Source organism: Astatotilapia calliptera, chromosome 20 (genome assembly GCF_964374335.1).
Source record: "Astatotilapia calliptera chromosome 20, fAstCal68.1, whole genome shotgun sequence".
In the NCBI taxonomy this organism is placed as follows: domain Eukaryota; kingdom Metazoa; phylum Chordata; class Actinopteri; order Cichliformes; family Cichlidae; genus Astatotilapia; species Astatotilapia calliptera.
The window spans coordinates 33,018,443-33,036,974 of NC_137441.1; the positions used below are offsets into that span (position 1 = coordinate 33,018,443).

Consider the following 18,532-nt stretch of genomic DNA (forward strand, 5'->3'; position numbering starts at 1 on the left):
TTAATTTCATGGTTGTATAGTGGCTAACAACAGAAGTTACAGTTAAGTACAGAGAGCTGTCTCTCTGCTGAATCCACATATTTGGCAGTTTGCTCTCTGCCACTGCTTTTATAAATAAACGCCTTTGGAAGTCTCACACTTTTGTTTTGTTTTTTGCAACTGTTACTTACCTGTAAGGTTAGCAGGTCTTAAACTCCTTTGTGCTTCAGCTCTGGTGTCAAACGGTGGTTGTTAATCGCCATCTTGTGGTGAACACGGCGCACTACATGTTGAGTCGAGGTCATCAGGGTCGGCCCATACCTGAAAAGCAGGATCTGGTATTTACATGACGAGGCATGTGCTCGTGAACACATTTGTGTGTTTCTTGTCAAAGGGAAAGCAAAAAAAAAAAAAAAAAAGACAGAAAAAAAAGTCATTTCAATCACCCTAATTAATTAATGGCTATAAGCTGTCTAATCTGGGAAGCAGAGGTTCTGCAGAGGAGTATTGATGATCCCCAGTGTGCTGACACTGCCGGGTGGTGATGCTTCAGGTGAGCCAGTAATGTGTTGTTAGTGCTCCTGATCAAATCCCACCATTGTCAGGACGAATGATAATCCTCCTGAGTACCTGCAGGCAGTCCTACATCCAGCAGCAGCAACAGAAGGATACAGGTAGCAATGGCCTCTTTAGCCTAACAGCTGGACTAGAATAACCCCTGGTGCTTTGAAACGGTCCATTACCTTATTTACAGTGGGCTCGTGTTTATGGATAAACACGCAAACGCTCTGCTCTTTTTCTTCAGAAAACTACGGTTCATTTATAATTAGTTCACATTAGACTTGAAAGGCTTAGTTTAGCAAGTTTAATTAGCAGACATATAATTTCAAAATTATACCTCAAATTGAAAAGAAGGTAAGCAAGAAAGAAAGAAAGAAATCTTAACTGGTAAATTTGAACGAATGTGTCAGCAAATTCAGCCTGAGGAGGCCGTTGATGTAAATGTTTACTGAGACCACGAGATATCCAGGACAGCAAGAGACAGGTGCTTATATTTTAATAACTACATTAAAAAAACAACAGAAATGAACAAACTCAACTAGCTGAAATTAACTAAATTCAAAGTAAAAGTATAAAACATTAAAAAAAAAAAAAGATAAGATAAGAGCTCAAATCAAAACTGTAGATTCAAGCCTTTTTAAAAACATGAATGTGGGGAGGGTAGGGTGGGGATTACACATTCCAGATGTTGAGCAGTGGAAGTGAGTGGGGATATGCCAGCTTATACTTCTGCATCAACATATTGTGGAAATGTCTTTGTTTCTGTAAGGTAACTGTTCAGCACAGGATGCACTGAGGCTGCCTGCTATTCTGTGATGCTTTCCTCCTTTCATCCTGTCATGCTGAGTGAGCGCAAGCACAGGTGTGGTTTACTTTTCTGTGAGGCGTGAGAGCCAGAGCTTTCAGTTTGCAGCTTTCAGGCTACTTCTGTGTTTCATGTGAGTAATCTCTTTAAACCAGCATGTGTCTGTTCAAATCAATGATAAATGATGCTATTTTAATGTACCAGCCCCGATATGCTTTCTGCAAGAATTCATCTGTTGTTCAACGCTTTCTGCACATTCAAAACGTATCTGTGTTTTAAAAAAAAAAATTTTCAGGAATAAAAACTGTGCAAAAGTGCAATTCTGAAAAGAAATCCATATTTTGTCAAGAGTAAAACATAGAAAACACATCAAATGTTAAAACTGAGAAAATGTACCAGTTAAAGGGAAAAAATAAGGTAATTTGGAATTTGATGGCATCACTCTAAAAAACAGTTGTGACAGGGTCGTGTTCACCACTGTAACAACAGCAGACCTGCTGCTGGACTGCTAGGAGAGGAAAGTTGTCCTGTTCTTGCCTGATAGATGATTCTAGCTGCTAAAGAGTCCTGGGTCTTCTTTGTTGCATTTTTCATTTCGCGATGCGCCAAATGTTTTTAGTTCTTTGGAGGTCTGGTCTGTAGGCAAGCCAGCTCAGCACCAGGCCTCTTCTACTATGAAGCCATGCTGTTGTAGTCAATGAAGTACTCGAAACAGAAAAAGATGTCATCTGGATGACTAAGACAAGATAAGATAACCTTTATTAGTCCCACACGTGGGAAATTTGTTTTGTCACAGCAGAAAGTGGACAGTGCAAAAGTTATATAGCAAAACTTAGAATACAATATGAATAATATACTGTACACAACTGTACAGAATAGAATAAAATCAAATACTATATAAAGTAGAATAAAATAGAATACAATATACAATAGGATATAAATAGTTGTATATAGAATTTGTATTCTGAGTAAAAATACAACTTTGTCAGAAAGGAGTATTGCACTTAGTCTTATTGCACATGTGTGGGTTTGTGTGTGTTTGATTAGCTGCAAAAGTCTTTGTTGTGGAGTCTGACAGCAGTGGGGAGGAAAGACCTGCAAAATCTCTTCGTCCCACATCGTGGGTGCCGCAGCCACTGGAGGAGCTGCTCAGTGCTGTCAGAGTCTCCTGCATGGGGTGGGAGATGTTGTCTAACAGGGATGACAGCTAAAACCCTCTATATACCTTTCAGCATTGATGGTGGCTTTCCAGATGTGCAATCTGCCAACAATTTGGAATACCTAGATCTCAGTTTTTAAATATCTACAGTATACTGTCAGGGAGCTCCTGAGTACTTTGGAAGACTGGGAAAGGACATAAAGTGTCTTTGTGTAATTCTCAGGGAAGGTTTGCCAGTTCTCAGAAAGACATCATTGATTAGGAGTACTGAAACAAAGTCAAGGGATGTAACTCTATTTAAGATTGTATATCCTTATTATTGAATACCATTATAAAGTATCTAGACTTGAGGCTAAGAGACTTAGACTCAAGACTATAATAAATAAAATTATTCATGATATTACAAAGATTCATGTCCCATGTTTTAGGTCATGATAGAGATATATATAGTAGGAGTGGGAGATAGAGGATCCGAAGCATTTGAAATAATGTCTTAAAGACAGTTTGGAAGTCTAATAAGAGGATATATATATATCAGACATAGAGGACAGATACAAGTACTTGGGGATCCCGCAGGCGAATGGGAACCATGAAGAGGCCGCTAGAAAAGCTGCAACCACCAAGTACCTGCAGAGGGTCAGGCAAGTCCTGAGGAGTCAGCTGAATGGTAAGAACAAGATCCGGGCCATCAACACGTACGCCCTGCCCGTGATCAGGTACCCTGCTGGGGTAATAGGCTGACCAAAGGAGGAGATAGAAGCCACTGACATAAAGACAAGAAAGCTCCTTACCATGCATGGAGGGTTTCACCCCAAGTCCAGCACCCTGAGGCTGTACGCTAAGCGGAAGGAAGGGGGCCGGGGACTGGTGAGTGTCAGCACCACAGTCCAGGATGAGACAACGAACATCCAAGAATACATTGGGAAGATGGCCCCAACTGACCGAGTGCTCAGTGAATACCTCAGGCAGCAGAAACCCAAGAAAGAGGAGGGAGACGAGGAACCATCATGGAAGGACAGGCCCCTGCACGGTATGTACCACCGGCAGATAGAGGAGGTGGCTGATATCCAGAAATCCTACCAGTGGCTGGACAAAGCTGGACTGAAAGACAGCACAGAGGCACTAATCATGGCAGCACAAGAACAAGCTCTGAGCACAAGATCCATAGAGGCTGGGGTCTATCACACCAGGCAAGACCCCAGGTGCAGGCTGTGTAAAGATGCCCCAGAGACAATCCAGCACATAACAGCAGGGTGCAAGATGCTAGCAGGCAAGGCATACATGGAACGCCACAACCAAGTGGCCGGCATAGTGTACAGGAACATCTGTGCCGAGTATAACCTGGAAGTACCGAGGTCACAATGGGAGATGCCCCCAAGGGTGGTGGAGAATGACCGAGCTAAGATCCTGTGGGACTTCCAGATACAGACGGACAAAATGGTGGTGGCTAACCAACCGGACATAGTGGTGGTAGACAAACAGAAGAAGACGGCCGTAGTGATCGATGTAGCGGTTCCGAATGACAGCAATATCAGGAAGAAGGAACACGAGAAGCTGGAGAAATACCAAGGGCTCAGAGAAGAGCTCGAGAGGATGTGGAGGGTGAAGGTAACGGTGGTCCCCGTGGTAATCGGAGCACTAGGTGCGGTGACTCCCAAGCTAGGCGAGTGGCTCCAGCAGATCCCGGGAACAACATCGGAGATCTCTGTCCAGAAGAGCGCAGTCCTGGGAACAGCTAAGATACTGCGCAGGACCCTCAAGCTCCCAGGCCTCTGGTAGAGGACCCGAGCTTGAAGGATAAACCGCCCGCAGGGGCGTGCTGGGTGTATATATATATATATATATATATATATATATATGTATTAAAATATTTCCTATTTTAATAGCATAATATAAAGAAATAAAGGGTCCCTTGTTTTTTACAATTACAAGCACCGTCTACTTGTTGGTAATTCATTCTTTTACGCCCACATAGTGTAAACAGTCTGTAGTTTCATACTGGTTTTAATCAGACTCTACATCAACCTGTGTGGTACAAACAGTCTGCACACTTCCTAAACAGTCTCCAGTGATGCAAAATACAAGTCTTTGTCTGCTATTTTCTGTCTTCTACCCTTTGCTGTAATTTAGGCATTGCACTCCTTTTTGACACAAAAGGTGCCACCAGCCAAGGATGCTTGGTAACGGGACCATACAGAAACTGCTCTCTGTTTAAACACCATGTCACCGAGCTGGTGATGAATGTGTTTTTTACTGGGTTTTGTTTAATTAACGCTGAATTGCCGAGCCTGACATGGTAAACAATTAGGGTGAAATTCTGTCACATTAGTAGCTGTGAAACAGCTTGAGCAGATCTCAGTCTCAGCTCCATAAACGCACTCATAAGAGCTTAATCCTGTTGATGGAAACAGAATCCCACCCATGGCAAAACAGCCCCGCTGCCCCAGGTGCAGTAGCCACTCAGGCCCAGGCTTGTCTCCCTTTATTGAGGCTGATGAATTGAGAGGAGCCTCTTGGGCATGCAGCCCAGGCTGTGGTTTGGCTAATTAGAGGCTCTGTTTTCTCATAAATATCTATAGCAATGAAAATTAGGTAAATAAAGGCTGCAGTTCCACCCTGTGAAAGTGTGAGGTAAAAAAGTCTCAATGGAGAGTGACACTGTGAGGGAAACCTGGCAGGTGTGTGCTTTTACAAGAGAAATAATTGTTCTAAATTGTTACTTATAATGACAGCTTAATCTGCAATTGAGCTATGCAAACACAACCTCATTGGGGCAGCCTCACCTCTGGTGCTGGTGCCCCAATGAGGTTTATTGGTGCCTGGACCTGGGAGTATAGAGTGTGTATGGGGAGTGTGAGTGTGTGCATGGCAAACATTTCTGTGCATCTCTAAGTTGGGTGTGTGTGTGAATGTTTGTGTGCATGAGGGTGGGAATGCATCCTTGTGTCTGTGTGTAAATTTTTGCCTATGTCACACAGACACACAGTATCTTGGGCTGCTGCTGCTGCCTCCAGAAATATCTTGTATTATTAGTACTGTGTGCTGTTGCATGCATATGTTGGTTGTTGCTATGGTTTCCCAGTAGGTTTTTTCCCCTCTCCCTCTATCCCTCTTCGTCTCCTCTATTTTTCTCTCAGTCTCTTTCTGTTAACTTTTTCCCCAACTTCACTGTCTTTCTTTCTGTTTTTCCTCTGTCCACCAGCCTCGTCCGTTATGTTGTAATAATCCAAAATAAAAAATCCCAATAAAGTTCTAATAGATTTTGACTAACGAAGGCCATAATACTCCACTTGTGAAAGTAAATCTGTTTGACATTTTTCGGCCTTCAGGCATCACTTCTGATTGCTACATATACAAATAAAATGATCAGGTATAACATTACAACCACTGGCAGGTGAAGTGAATAACACTGATTATCTCTTCATCATGGCACCTGTTAGTGGGTGGAATATAACAGGGAGCTATTGAACATTTTGTCCTCAAAGTTGATGTGTTAGAAGAAGAAAAAAAGTGTAAGGATTTGAATGAGTTTGACAAGGAACATGTTGGAATAGCTAAACAACTGGATCAAAACATTTCCAAAACTGCAGCTGTTGTGGGGTGTTCCCAGTCTGCAGTGTTCAGCATCTATCAAAACTGGTCCAAGGAAAGAAAAGTAGTAAAGTAGCGACAAGGTCATTGGAGGCCAAGGCTCAATGATGAACGTGGGGAGCAAAGGCTGGCCTGTGTGTCCAATCCAACAGATGAACTACTTTTGCTCAAACTGATGAAAAAAGTTTATACTGGTTCTCAAAGAAAGGTGTCAGAATACACAGAGCTGCAGACCAGTCAGGGTGTCCATGCTGACCCCTGTACATCGCTGAAAGCACCAACAATGGGCACATGAGCATTTGTGTGGGTCATTTACCTGGGGAACACCTGTCACAAGAATGCACTAAAGGATGAGTGTGACACTTTGGACAGTGTACTGCTGGGACACTTTTGGTCCTGCCGTCTATATGGATGTTACTTTGAAATGGATGTTACTTGTTACCTACCTAAGGATTGCTTAAGACCTGTTTCATAGAAATAATATTCCCCGATGGCGTCTTTCAGGATAATGCACCCAGGATAATGGCACAAATAGTTTGAGGAGCACAACAATGAGTTTGAGGCCTTGGCTTGGCCTCCAAATTCCTCAGATTTCAATCCAATCCAGATTCTGTGGAATGTGCTGGACAAGCAAGTCCGATCCACAGAGGCCCCACCTCACATCTTACAGGACTTAAAGGATCTGTTACTAATATCTTGGGGCCACAGACCCCAGCACACCTTCAGGCATCTAGTGGACTCCATGCCTCCGCGGGTCAGGACACAACACAATATTAGACAGGTGGTCATAATGTTATGCCTGGGTGTATTGTGAAGGCTTGTTTATTCCTAACAATAGTGACAGGGAGAGAAAAATCATTTGGGAATTGTTCTTTTTCTAAATTATCAGTAATTGTCATCATTAGTCAGTACATTCAGCTGCAATAAGGTTACATTCAACATCTGATAATCTGAGATTAACAGCAGATAATGAGATCGGGCCTGATCGGTTATCTTGGTATCTTTTAGTGTTGGGAATATTTTGACAGCAAGGATGTTCCCGTAATCACGTTGTTATTACTGAGTCCTGCTGATAGCTGTAAACAAAGGCTCAAGGCCTCCTCAGGTAAGACATCCTCGCCTTTTTAGCAGTTTGGCAACAACCAAACACAAATATTTTAGAAATCTGCCAATGATGTGTGTAAATCTAAAAACGGTGCTCTTATTTTTGTTTTCATACCCAAATTTGAGCTGGCACTCTGAGAGTTTTATCAAGCACACCATTCAACCACTACAACCAAATAAATAACTGTAATTTGGCATCATAATCAAAAAATACTAATGTGCTTTGCAATTTTCTGATTTTTCTAAAACAGTATATTTAAAAATTCATGGATAACAGAAATAATTGTATTTTAGTATATAATATAATATAATTTCAGTTAGAAAGCTTGGTGGAATTACTGAAACATAAACTTTACATTGATTTACAGTGCCTTACATTAATTAGTAAGGCACTGTAAATCAACACTATCAATAAAGTCACTTACATCCTTTCTTTTTTCTCTCACTCCCACCCTGTCCTAATCTTTTACTTATTTTGCCTTCCTCGTTCCCCCCCCCCCCCCTTCCTTCTTTCTCTGCCATTTCCCCCTGTCTCTTCCCATTAATGACCTAAATATTTACAGTTCCAGTTGTAAAGCCCCTTTGTTGTGGAAGAAGCCTTTGTTAATGGCAAGCTAATACTAGGACTTTAATATGAACCAATAGGTGATTCCGCAGAAGGAGAGGATTCAAACACTGGACACAGAAGTCAGAAAAAATGTTCAAAAAGCAAATGTTTGGTCAGGAATCGATGTACACATGCAGACAGTAAGATAAAGATTCATGAGGAGAATAATCAAAAAGCACAAGGAAACAATAAAAGACAACAAAAAAATACAAACCTGGAAAAGATATTTGGAATGCAAACTAGGAAAGAAAGCACAAGGAGTGCGAACTGGAAAGCTGTGTAAAGAGGTTGATCGTGTAAAGCAGGGGTGTAAAACATCGCTGGACTGTTTTGTAAATGTGAAAGAGGGCATAGACTTCAGACTTTAACCTTATTTTCTAATGTTTTACAACTTTTCTACCGATGAAGGCCTCCCCCACGGCCATTCATGCTACACCAACGTAACAGATAAACAGTTAAATTAGAGAAAAGTTACTGTACTAAAGTAATTCTGTTTTTGTTTGTGTGTTTGTTTTTTACAGTAGTAGATTTCAGAATTCTGTCAATTAAATAAAATGCTTTTTAATTACAGGACAGTGTGAGCAATGAGTTGCAAAAATGTTCTGTAATTTTAGACATTTATTTCTTACACCTTAAGCCCAAAGAGTCATGCTGACAGATTTCTTCTTTTTGTTACAGCAATGTTTCTTTGTTATGTAGAAAAACTGAAAATGTAAGAAAAAAAATGTATGAGAAACTGTTCATTCGCTAAAATTCCAATAAAAATTTCACTTAAAATTTTTCATAGTGTCGTCCTTCCCTGTGTTATATGGTAGTAAAGCATAAGACACCAGCAAATGTCTGTTGAGCAGAATTAGGCAAAATCTTACTGACAATTAACATTCACTCAAAGTTAATCACCCTAAATCCAGCCCTAAAGACACCCTCCAAACCAAATGATAACACGATGCAAATAAGCCCATCAAAACACTGCAACGAAGAAATAGGCTTTATGTTGGAAGGAACACACAAAAAATCACGATAAAGGAAACAGAACTTGTCTTCACTATTAGACAGGTGAGGTTAAAACAAAGATTGAAATGTAAATTATCTAATGACACAAGGACTGCTTGCAGTCTCTAATTTAACTGTATTGCTAAATTTCAATAAGCTAATTGAGGTCTCATAATTAAAAATTCTCTTATCAGAAGGAAACAGGAAATATCTGGTTACTTAACGTACACCCTCTAACATTCCTCACAGACTTTGGGTTATATTGATGTACTAGCATCATACAGCCCAGCACATCCCAAAAGTGAGCTATTGGATTGAGATGCGGTGACTGTGGAGGCCATTTGAGTCCAGTGAACTCTCTGTCATGTTCAAGGAACCAGTTTGAGATGATCTGAGCTTTATGACATGTCAGAAGATGAGTACACTGCAGTCACAAAAGGATGGACATGGTCAACAACAATACTCAGACAGGATGTTGAATTTAAAGCATGGAAGTTTCCCCCATCACTGCTGCCAGTCTAAACTGTTAACACAATGCATGATGCATCCACGCTTTCATGTTGTTTATGCCAAGCTCTGAAACCACCATCTGAATGTTGCAGCAGAAATCGAGACTCGTGAGAGCAGACAACATTTGTCCAATCTTCTCCAATTTTGGTGAACCTGTGTGAGTTGTACTCTCGGTTTCCTGTTCTTAGTTGGGAGGAGTGACACCTGGTGTGGTCTTCTGCTGCTGTAGCTCATCTGCTTCAAAGTTTGATTCAGAGATGCTCTTCTGTGTATGCGGTGTTTGCATGTTGTTGCAGTTGTTATGTCTACATGTTTGAATGCATTTCAATGCTGCCATGTGATTGGCTGATTCGATATTTACATCAGTCATCAGATGAACAGTTTATATTAACATGCCATAACCTGACAGACAATAAATGACCTGGACACACACATGTGCTTGTATGTAACACCTAATTATTTATTAAGACTATTTAAATTGAAGTTAATCAGTGTATGGATTGGTCTGTGTATTTTTCACTAAATTGTGTTTTGATCCTTTGGCATTGTTTTTAGAAACTGCCAATAAAGCACCTTTATTTATTTTCTTAAACATCTTTATATATTTTTTATTTCCTCAGATAAAGCAATCTTATTTTTTTCTTTGTATTTCTGATTTTCAGCCTCAGAAGAGTCACAAATGACGTCTAAGTCATTTGTGCCACTTTCTTCCGTCTGTCTTTCTGGCTCGCCTTAGCTGGAAACATTGCATGGGAAAGTTTCATATTGGCTGTCACCCCATGATGTCACAACAGTGAGGTATCAGCTGACTGACACACACCTCACATGACACCCATATCTGCTGAGGGACCTCTTTTATAGCTGCTCCCAGCCACTCCGGCTACTTGCTGAGGTTTAAGCACACTTATTTGACCAAAAGTCAGGATTAATAATAAAACATACGTAACTTTAATTAAATATGCCAAGAGTTTTTCTGCTAATTAAACAACAGTAACATTAAAGCTACTCTAAAAGCAGATTAGCAGTTTGCCAGGGGAGAATCTATTTAAAGTTCAGAAATGTTATACCTCTGTTAGAGATGGCGGCTGTGAGAACACTGCGTGTATTACGTGATCAGAAGCACCGCTCTATATTTATCAGATCATGGGGCTTGCCTTGTCGCATGCTCACATGCAAGAACACCTACCAGAGGACGTACAGCATGGTGCTGCAGAGACTTCCTTGACCTTCATCTCCTGTAGAGCAGGACAGCTTGAATCAGGACAGGTAGGAACCATGTTTGGATGTAAAAGTACAACAAAACAGCTAAAACACATAAACATTTGAATTCTATATGCTGTAATTTTAATATAAGTAAGTTGTAAGTTGTGGCATTTTAGTTTTATGATTTGCATTGCAATTTAAATTGTGGATTGAAAATGACGCGCACTTAAAATTCATATCCTTGTATTTTTATGAGCAGCTTTATTAATGAGTTGATTTGAGATTAGAGTTTGCTAGTCATCCTGACAAGATCTGTAAATGTTAATATTACCTGATAACAAGGGTTTTACTTGACAGCTCTTTAAATTGATTTTGCAGGTTTTGTTGAAGTTGAAGCAAAATGGAAGAGTTTGAATACAGTGTGGAAATCTGTGACCGTGACTGGGAGCGCTTCTTTGCAGAGTGCGAGGAGTGTAATCTGCTTCCTCCATCGCTAGCAGGTCTCGAAGATTCGGGGATGAGTGACATTGATGACACGGGGTCTGTTCTTGCCATGAGGGCTCAGAGAGTCGATCTAACCGCAGGCTTTTCTGAGACTGACCGCCCTATCGATGGGCCGCCACACTGTGAGGGCTCTCCTGTGGAACACTACCTCAGCAAACACGGCATAGGAGGGATGGAGAGCGTCCTCTCGGGCAGCGAGGAGGATATCCACCTGCAGTCCGTCAATATGTTTTTTGAAAGGCTGAAAAGTCTGACAGAGCCTGAGCCAAGCCGAGTGAACTTTGGAAAAAACAGTGAGGCAATACAAGAGACGGAGCGGTGCAGCGAAGGGCAGCAGGCCAGTAGAGATGCACTGCCAAAAAACATCCAAAAGTTAAACTTTCTGCCTGCCAGGGGTGAAACAGCAGTTGGCAAAGAGAGCAAGAGGCCTGTCGACACCATCAGAAAGACAAACACACTGAGAAAAGTGCACTCTGACCCCAGCATTTCCTTGCAACATGCAGCCAGTAACTCAGTACTCAACACTAACAAATCAACTGAAACTGAGTTATTCATCAGAGAGGAAGCCTGCACAGAACCCAGAGTCAGCGACGTACAGCAGTGGAATCGTGACTCACTGTGCACGGCCGTCTGCTCAGTGGCCACACCAAACAAGGTGCAGACATGCGCACTTCTACATGACTTTAAAGAGGAAGAATTGTTGAAACACCTCTGTAAAAAGTGTGCCACTGATTTAGCCAGTGATTTGGACATGGCAAATATTAAATGGCAGGAAGACCAAACTCCTATTGTTTCACAGTCAGACACAGCATGTTCAAACAAAGCAGTGATCCAAGAATCTCCGTCTGCTTCCATGAAGAGGAAGAGGAGAAAGAAGAGACGGCTCAGTGTGGAGCAAGGCGAAGGTGGGCACGGATACGAGAGGCAGGTTTTAGTCAAGCCGAGCGACTCGGAGGAGGAGCAGTGCCCGTCAAAAGCAGGAACAGGTCTCTGCTTTTCTGAGGATATCAAGTCGTTTTATTTAAACAAACCACAGAAAAATCTCACATCTCTTCTAACACCATATTCAATGACCAGCAGCAGTTTCCCGGTGATTATATCTTCTAATCCTCCATGTGATAGTCAGCACCAATATTTGTCAGAGAGTGTGGGCAGGCAGAGGAGGAGTACAGATACATCCGACAATAATTCAGCAAACAATAGCTCAGCGACCACACTGAGTCAAACTGATGACAGTGCAACGTCTGCACCAAACAGCAGTGCTACTGTGGCAACAAACTCAGAGGTTTGCAGCGAGTCGCAGGAAGAAAAATCAGCTGGACTGAAAATGTATCCTAAACTGCCAGTTTTAATGACAGTAGGTGAATATGGTAAACCAGACATGGGCAGAGAAAGTCAGAGCGGGGACATAAAAGTCGAGGGGCGTCACTCCGTCACTTCACCTGAAAATGAACAGAATCTCACATCTGCTGTAGAGGTCAAAGCAGTAACTCATAGTCTTTTATCGAGCTCAGAGTCAAATGCTACTTCTGTGGAAGTCGGCCAAAATGACAGACAACCCGCCGCTAAGTCAGTCCTGGCTGTGGAGGCTGGAAATTCTGGCGGGGACGAGCCCACACTGTGTCCCAGTGAGGCTGAGCCCCAACAACAGCTGGAAAAGGAGTTTCACAACACAGACCAATATAGCGGCACAATGGCAAACACCGACTATTCTCCACCTACAGCCTCGACTTTAAAAGGCTTGCTCACAAAACCTCTGCAATTAAAAACTTCTGCCTGCAAAGTTATCAGCGCTCAATTTACATCTGATAGTTTTAATCCCTCGCCCGATGAAAGCTTTCTGTCTAAAAGTTCACCCTGTATAGGTGTGAATACAGAGTGTCCTCTTGAGGTTCACACCTCACCCAAATTAGATATTTCAGAGAAAAGCACAGAAACACTAGCGGCATCACAGATAACAAGCAAGAGTCGAGCAGAAACCAAATCACCCGTGTCTGAAGATGTACTAACAAGTCTTTCAGATATCACAAATGTATCATCCTGCGGTACTCTGAACACAGAGTCACGGTCAAATGGAAATATCAGAGACATGCCAGCAAGTTTCTGTTCATCTGTCAGCGAGCAAGAGTCTGGAGGTCATGGAGGAAAAAAGGGGGACGAGAAATCTGGACTCAAGAGCCCAGACTCAGTGTGCGAGTTGTTGGGAAAAGCGGAAGATGCCATCTTGGTACCCGAAGCTGAATGTAAACCTGAACGGGTGCTGAATCCAGTGTTTGCTATGTCTTCCTTTTGGAGTGAGATGGAGAAGCTGACAATAAACGACATTCTGGGTTTGAGAATGATCAGCAAAGCTGCTCCACCCAGCTCCCTCCCACCGTTACAGGAAAACGAGGAGATGGCAGATTCAGGCTTTTTCACTCAAATAGACGAGTCCACACCCGAGCAAACGACCGAGGACGCCTCTGGTTTCCCCGATGCTGTAGAATCATGTTTTAATCCTAATAGCGCGGCCAATTTTTCCCCTTCACGAAGTGTTTTATGGGAGAGTGAATCAGCCCACGTGAGCCGAAGTGCTGATATTTACCCTGAAAATGTGATGCTGACATCTGTGAGCGACACTTCTCGACCTTTCCTCTCAGAAAAGGCTGAAAAGTCCCTCCGAAAGATTTCCAAAAATATCAGCGTGCACAACTTACGTGCACTCGAGTCTGAGTCATTTAGCTACACGCAGAAATGTGAAACTTTACAAACAGTAGATGAAGGAGAATCTCAGAAAGCAGAGTATGTCTTGCCTAAGCAAGACAAAGGCACAGATCCTCTGCCTTCCTCTCTGACAGACAGTTACAGCATCTCTCTCATAGATATATTTCAGTACTTCTTTGGAGGGAAACAAACTGCTCCCAGCCAACCAGCTGCAGATAACTTAACCACCTTCTACGATGACGGGAATTCAGTCCCTGAAACGTATGATCATTTTTTCTCTGAGTTCGACACAGAAAACTTCTTCTATCCGCTCATCGCAACTGAAGATGAGACCAAAGACAAGCCAGTTCCTATCTTTTCCAGCTCTCGCTCAGCTAACAGAAAATTCCAGTTCCCGGAAGCTTATGATTATTTCTTTGCCTCATCATCCTCATCTGACGAGTCGGAATCCGATGAAGAGGATAACACCGGTCCTGTCAGGGTATTTACCAGGTTCAGCCGCAAGGCGAGCTCATCTCATATTTCTAAAGACATGTATGATGATTTCTTTGCAGAGAACAACCTCAGACAAAACTTCTTCTGGAAAACAACATTCTCCTTCAGGAACATAAATTTTTCAGCATCTACAGTCCAAAACCAGGCGTCGCACTCTCTGTCTCTCGTACCTGCGAGACAAAGGGGCGGTTCTCATGCAAGGACAGTTTCTTCTCTGAATGCACTGGGAAATGAAGACGTGATGTTTCCTGATCCACTGCTCTACCACTTTGAGGACAGGGTAGTCAGCCAACTAGCACAGCAGCCTTTCAGATACGAAGACCTGCAGACGGCCGTTTCAAATCCAAGTAAGTCCACTTTAACACAACGATGCACACAGTAACCGTGGAAATGCGTTAGGTTATGAGATTCATTGCAATGTGCAGTGGTCGAATCTTCAGTATGTATCCTGGATTTCAGACATAACAGTTTGGATTGGTTTGATTTAAAAAAGTAAAGAGATGAGATCTCAGTAGCATCTTCACTGAAATTCCAAGTAAATGATTCAATTTGCCTTTATTTTTTGTAAGAAGTTGAAAGGGAAAAAAGACAGAAAATGCATTTTCCCCTCATTCATTCTTTATATTCTCCCAGCTTAACCATCTGATTTTACAAACATGTCCACGTATCAGATAGGGGTCTAAATTTGTCATCGTTGCACAAAGCAGCACTCAGTTGCTTTCAAATCTTAAAATGACCTGTGATCAGAGATGGGCAGTAACGCGTTACTTGTAACGTGTTACTGTAATCCGATTACTTTTTTCAAGTAGCGAGTAAAGTAAGGGATTACTATTGCAAAAACAGTAAATAGATTACCGTTACTTTCCCGTAGGAACGCTGCGTTACTGCGTTACTAAAACCGTGATGTTTTTGGGAGAACGTCTCATGACAGTGATGTAAGCAAGTGTGACGTTCATGACAACAGCTGTGTGCAGATCAACAATGGATAATATATCGAGTGCGGGAGAGAGTATGAGCGTGCAGCGTTTAAAGCGTGGAAGTACTGACCTTACTTTGAGTTTGATTCCATAAAAAGTGACAAAAACATTAGCGTCTGCTGCGCGTAGGAAGAAAACTTCTTTTTACAGCGAAAAAAAACCCATAAACTTCCAAGCAAGCACCGAGTGCGCTATGACGTAATGGGAAACTCACAGAGAAACTCGCGGATTCTTCCACTGACCGCTGTGGCACACCTACACCAGGGTAAACCTCCGCCTACCCGCAGTCCTGCTTTACAGGTGAAAATAGAGCAAAAGGACCGCTAGTCTTTGATTTTATTTATTTTCTGCTGTGTTTTACTTGCATCTACTTGAAAGAGTGAGTGTAAACACAAAATATATATATATATATATTTTATGTGCTGGAATGTGTTTAAATATTAAACAAATTTCTTCCAGTCAGAGAATGTTGCATATAATTAAATTTTAAAGTTAAAAAATTAAAAGATTAAAACTAATAAAACAAGTTTAAAAAAGAGACTTTTCCATTTGATTACATTTTGTATGATGGATTATGCAGAAAAAGTAGAATTGGGCTGAAAGATCTGTTGCTTTATCACCTATTCAGGTTGTAAATCGTGTTTTTTAAAAGTAACTAAGTAACTAAGTAATTAATTACCTTTGAAAATAAGTAATCATTAAAGTAACGGGATTACTTTTTGGGGGAAGTAATCAGTAATTAGTTACTGATTACTTTTTTCAAGTAACTTGACCAACACTGCCTGTGATCAGCCAAAATCTCCTGAACGAGGCAGCAAACACAGCCCAGAGGAGGTGAATAGAGTCCAGTTGTCTTCTGAACACTTCACCTACAGTATGCTGGACCTGATATTGTTTTCCACTCCAGCCTCAATGGAAAAGTGAAAAAAATTCTGTATTACAGTATCTTAGTGACACACTTAAACTTAAAAAAGATGTTTCGAAGAGCAAGATGAAGACTGCTCTAACTGTATGAACCTGTCCAACAGATTGCATCTCTGTGAGGCCTCCAGACAAAAAACCAAAACTAATAGACTATTTTTCATTAAATCAGGTTTAGTTAAGCTCTTTTTTGTTTTCCTCACATGTGGACGACTGTAACGTTGGACGTGTCCACTGCTCGGTCAGCTGTTACAGTCCTGACTGGGACAGATTCTCTTTCCTCAGCTGTCACACGATCCGTACTGGACTGCAGGCACGCAGGAGTGAAGCTAAGGGGAATGGTAGTGCGTGATAAGTTGACTTCACTCAATGAGCGTCATATCTGAGCTCTAAGCCGGCTGTAATTGTGTTTGGCTGTGAAGGAAATGAAATTACCTCATATTTATTCATGAGTCTTTATGTGTAAATCCCTCTCCTCCTCCAATGCATTTAATTAATATGCTATATGATATCTGAGCTCTTTTGCTTACCCATGAGGGTTATCTTTAAGGTCACAAATACTCACTAGATATATATATACTTATATACTCCTAGAAGTGAACTGTCTGCAGGTGTTTCGAGGTTTACTGGGGCACTGTGTGAGAGCAGAGGAAGGCCAAACTTGGTGGGATTTTATTTACAGCTGCCAAACACAACTGGATTTCTTTGTACATGGTTGTTCCATTCTTGTGTGTTGCATTTGCACGAACAGCTTACCCACTCAAAACATTTCTGTCTTTGAAGGGTTGGATGCCCCATTCCTGCCGCTCAAACAGTCAGACATGTGTCTGGTTTGCATTGCGTTTGCCTCGTGGGTGCTGAAGACTGCAAATCCACAAGTCGGAGATGCTTGGAAGGCTGGTACGTGTGCAGCATCAGGGTGTTTAATACCACAGAAAATTTCCTTTTTAAAGACTGAAATTACAAAATGGTTCTTATTAAGTGACTGCGCTTCAAGTCCTGACACACTGAAACTTGGATTTTAGCAACAGGATTACTCACTTTTTCACTTGCATTTTCCACACAGTTCTGCTGGCCAATGTAAGTGCCCTGTCAGCCATTCGATACCTGCGTAAGTACGTCAAAGCGGAGGCGGCCGGCTGTGAAACGAAACTGCACCGCAGGGCGCTGCCTGCTCCTTCACCTCTCGGCCTCTAAATATGTCGAGGCTGAAGTGATCCATCTTTTCCAGAAAGTCCGCGGCGGATTGTTGAAACACGTTTGCACTGTGATTACTGATCTTACGTCTCACTGAGCTTTCCAGAGAAAGTGTTTATTTTAAGAGCAGTTATTTAACTTGAGTGAAACTTTAACATCCGAAAGTGTTCAGAAAAAAAAATGAAACGACCAAAGGCAAGATGAGGCAAGCTCATCTGACTGAAAGAAGGCTTTAGAAAAATCAGATGCATAAGTATGTGTGAAGCAAGCTTGGAGGTGATGAGTGATAAGTGGATTAGTGTGAGAGACTGTAGAGATTGAGGAGAAATTTACACAAACTTGTTTCCATTACATGACTTTTGGTAGCAGATGCTTCTATTTAAATCAACCAAACTTTTAAAATATTCTTACTCACAGTTATTGTATTTTACAGATTTGCCACTGTAGCCGCTCCCATTCAGAAGCATAATTTATTTAAGGGGGACAGCATTCTGTGCCAGTATCAGTTATATGTATATTATATATTATGTGAATGGTATTTTATGTTAATGACAGAGATCTGTATACTGTTGTCATATGTTGCACTGAGCTGTGGATGTTGATGATAATGGCAGTGATGCCTTTCAGTTGAACTAAAGTAAACAGTGTAGGTTGTGTGCTGTGTGTGTTATTGAAAAAGCAGACGTGCACGCAAACCTTTCTAAACACTAGATGGCGACATAAACTCATGTAACTGGACGCAGCTGTGTGATTTACAATGTCTTTCTTCCCTAGAATAAACAAAATACTGCCGATAAATCAGTACAGAAATATAAGACTAAGCTTATATCACAATGTATTTTAATATACTGTTTAAATTTAAAGAGTTTAAAAGTTTGGTCAGTATTGTTGGTATTCAAAGAGCACTCTGTCAAGACGTTTTGTCCAGCAGGGGGCAACACTGGACCATAAACTCCAACTGTTTCAAAGTTCTCTTGATTTTTCAAAGGAATCTTTTTGTTGTTTGTTGAGCCAGTTAACACTGACTTATGAATCATTTGAGCATGAAAAAGCTGCCTAATAGTGATGAATCACTGTTGTGTCTACGCGTGACAGACAACTTAGCAAATAGCTTTAAATTGTATCTTCAGGCACTTTGTTACTAGCAGAAATCTAGTTTCTCATAGCTTACAATCATTTTATTAATTGAATCCAGGAAAAATACTAAAGAAAAGACAGATATA

At 41.5% G+C, this 18,532-nt stretch overlaps 1 protein-coding gene across 1 annotated transcript; it reads left to right on the top strand.

Annotated features, from left to right (window-relative positions):
- Window positions 1-11,014: 11,014 nt before the first annotated feature.
- On the top strand, window positions 11,015-17,458 carry perm1a (PPARGC1 and ESRR induced regulator, muscle 1a). The gene is made up of 3 exons (XM_026153973.2): window positions 11,015-14,561; window positions 16,896-17,012; window positions 17,179-17,458. The coding sequence occupies exons 1-3, from the start codon at window positions 11,030-11,032 to the stop codon at window positions 17,307-17,309; spliced, it is 3,780 nt and encodes a 1,259-aa protein (XP_026009758.2). The 5' UTR covers window positions 11,015-11,029; the 3' UTR covers window positions 17,310-17,458.
- Window positions 17,459-18,532: the final 1,074 nt, after the last annotated feature.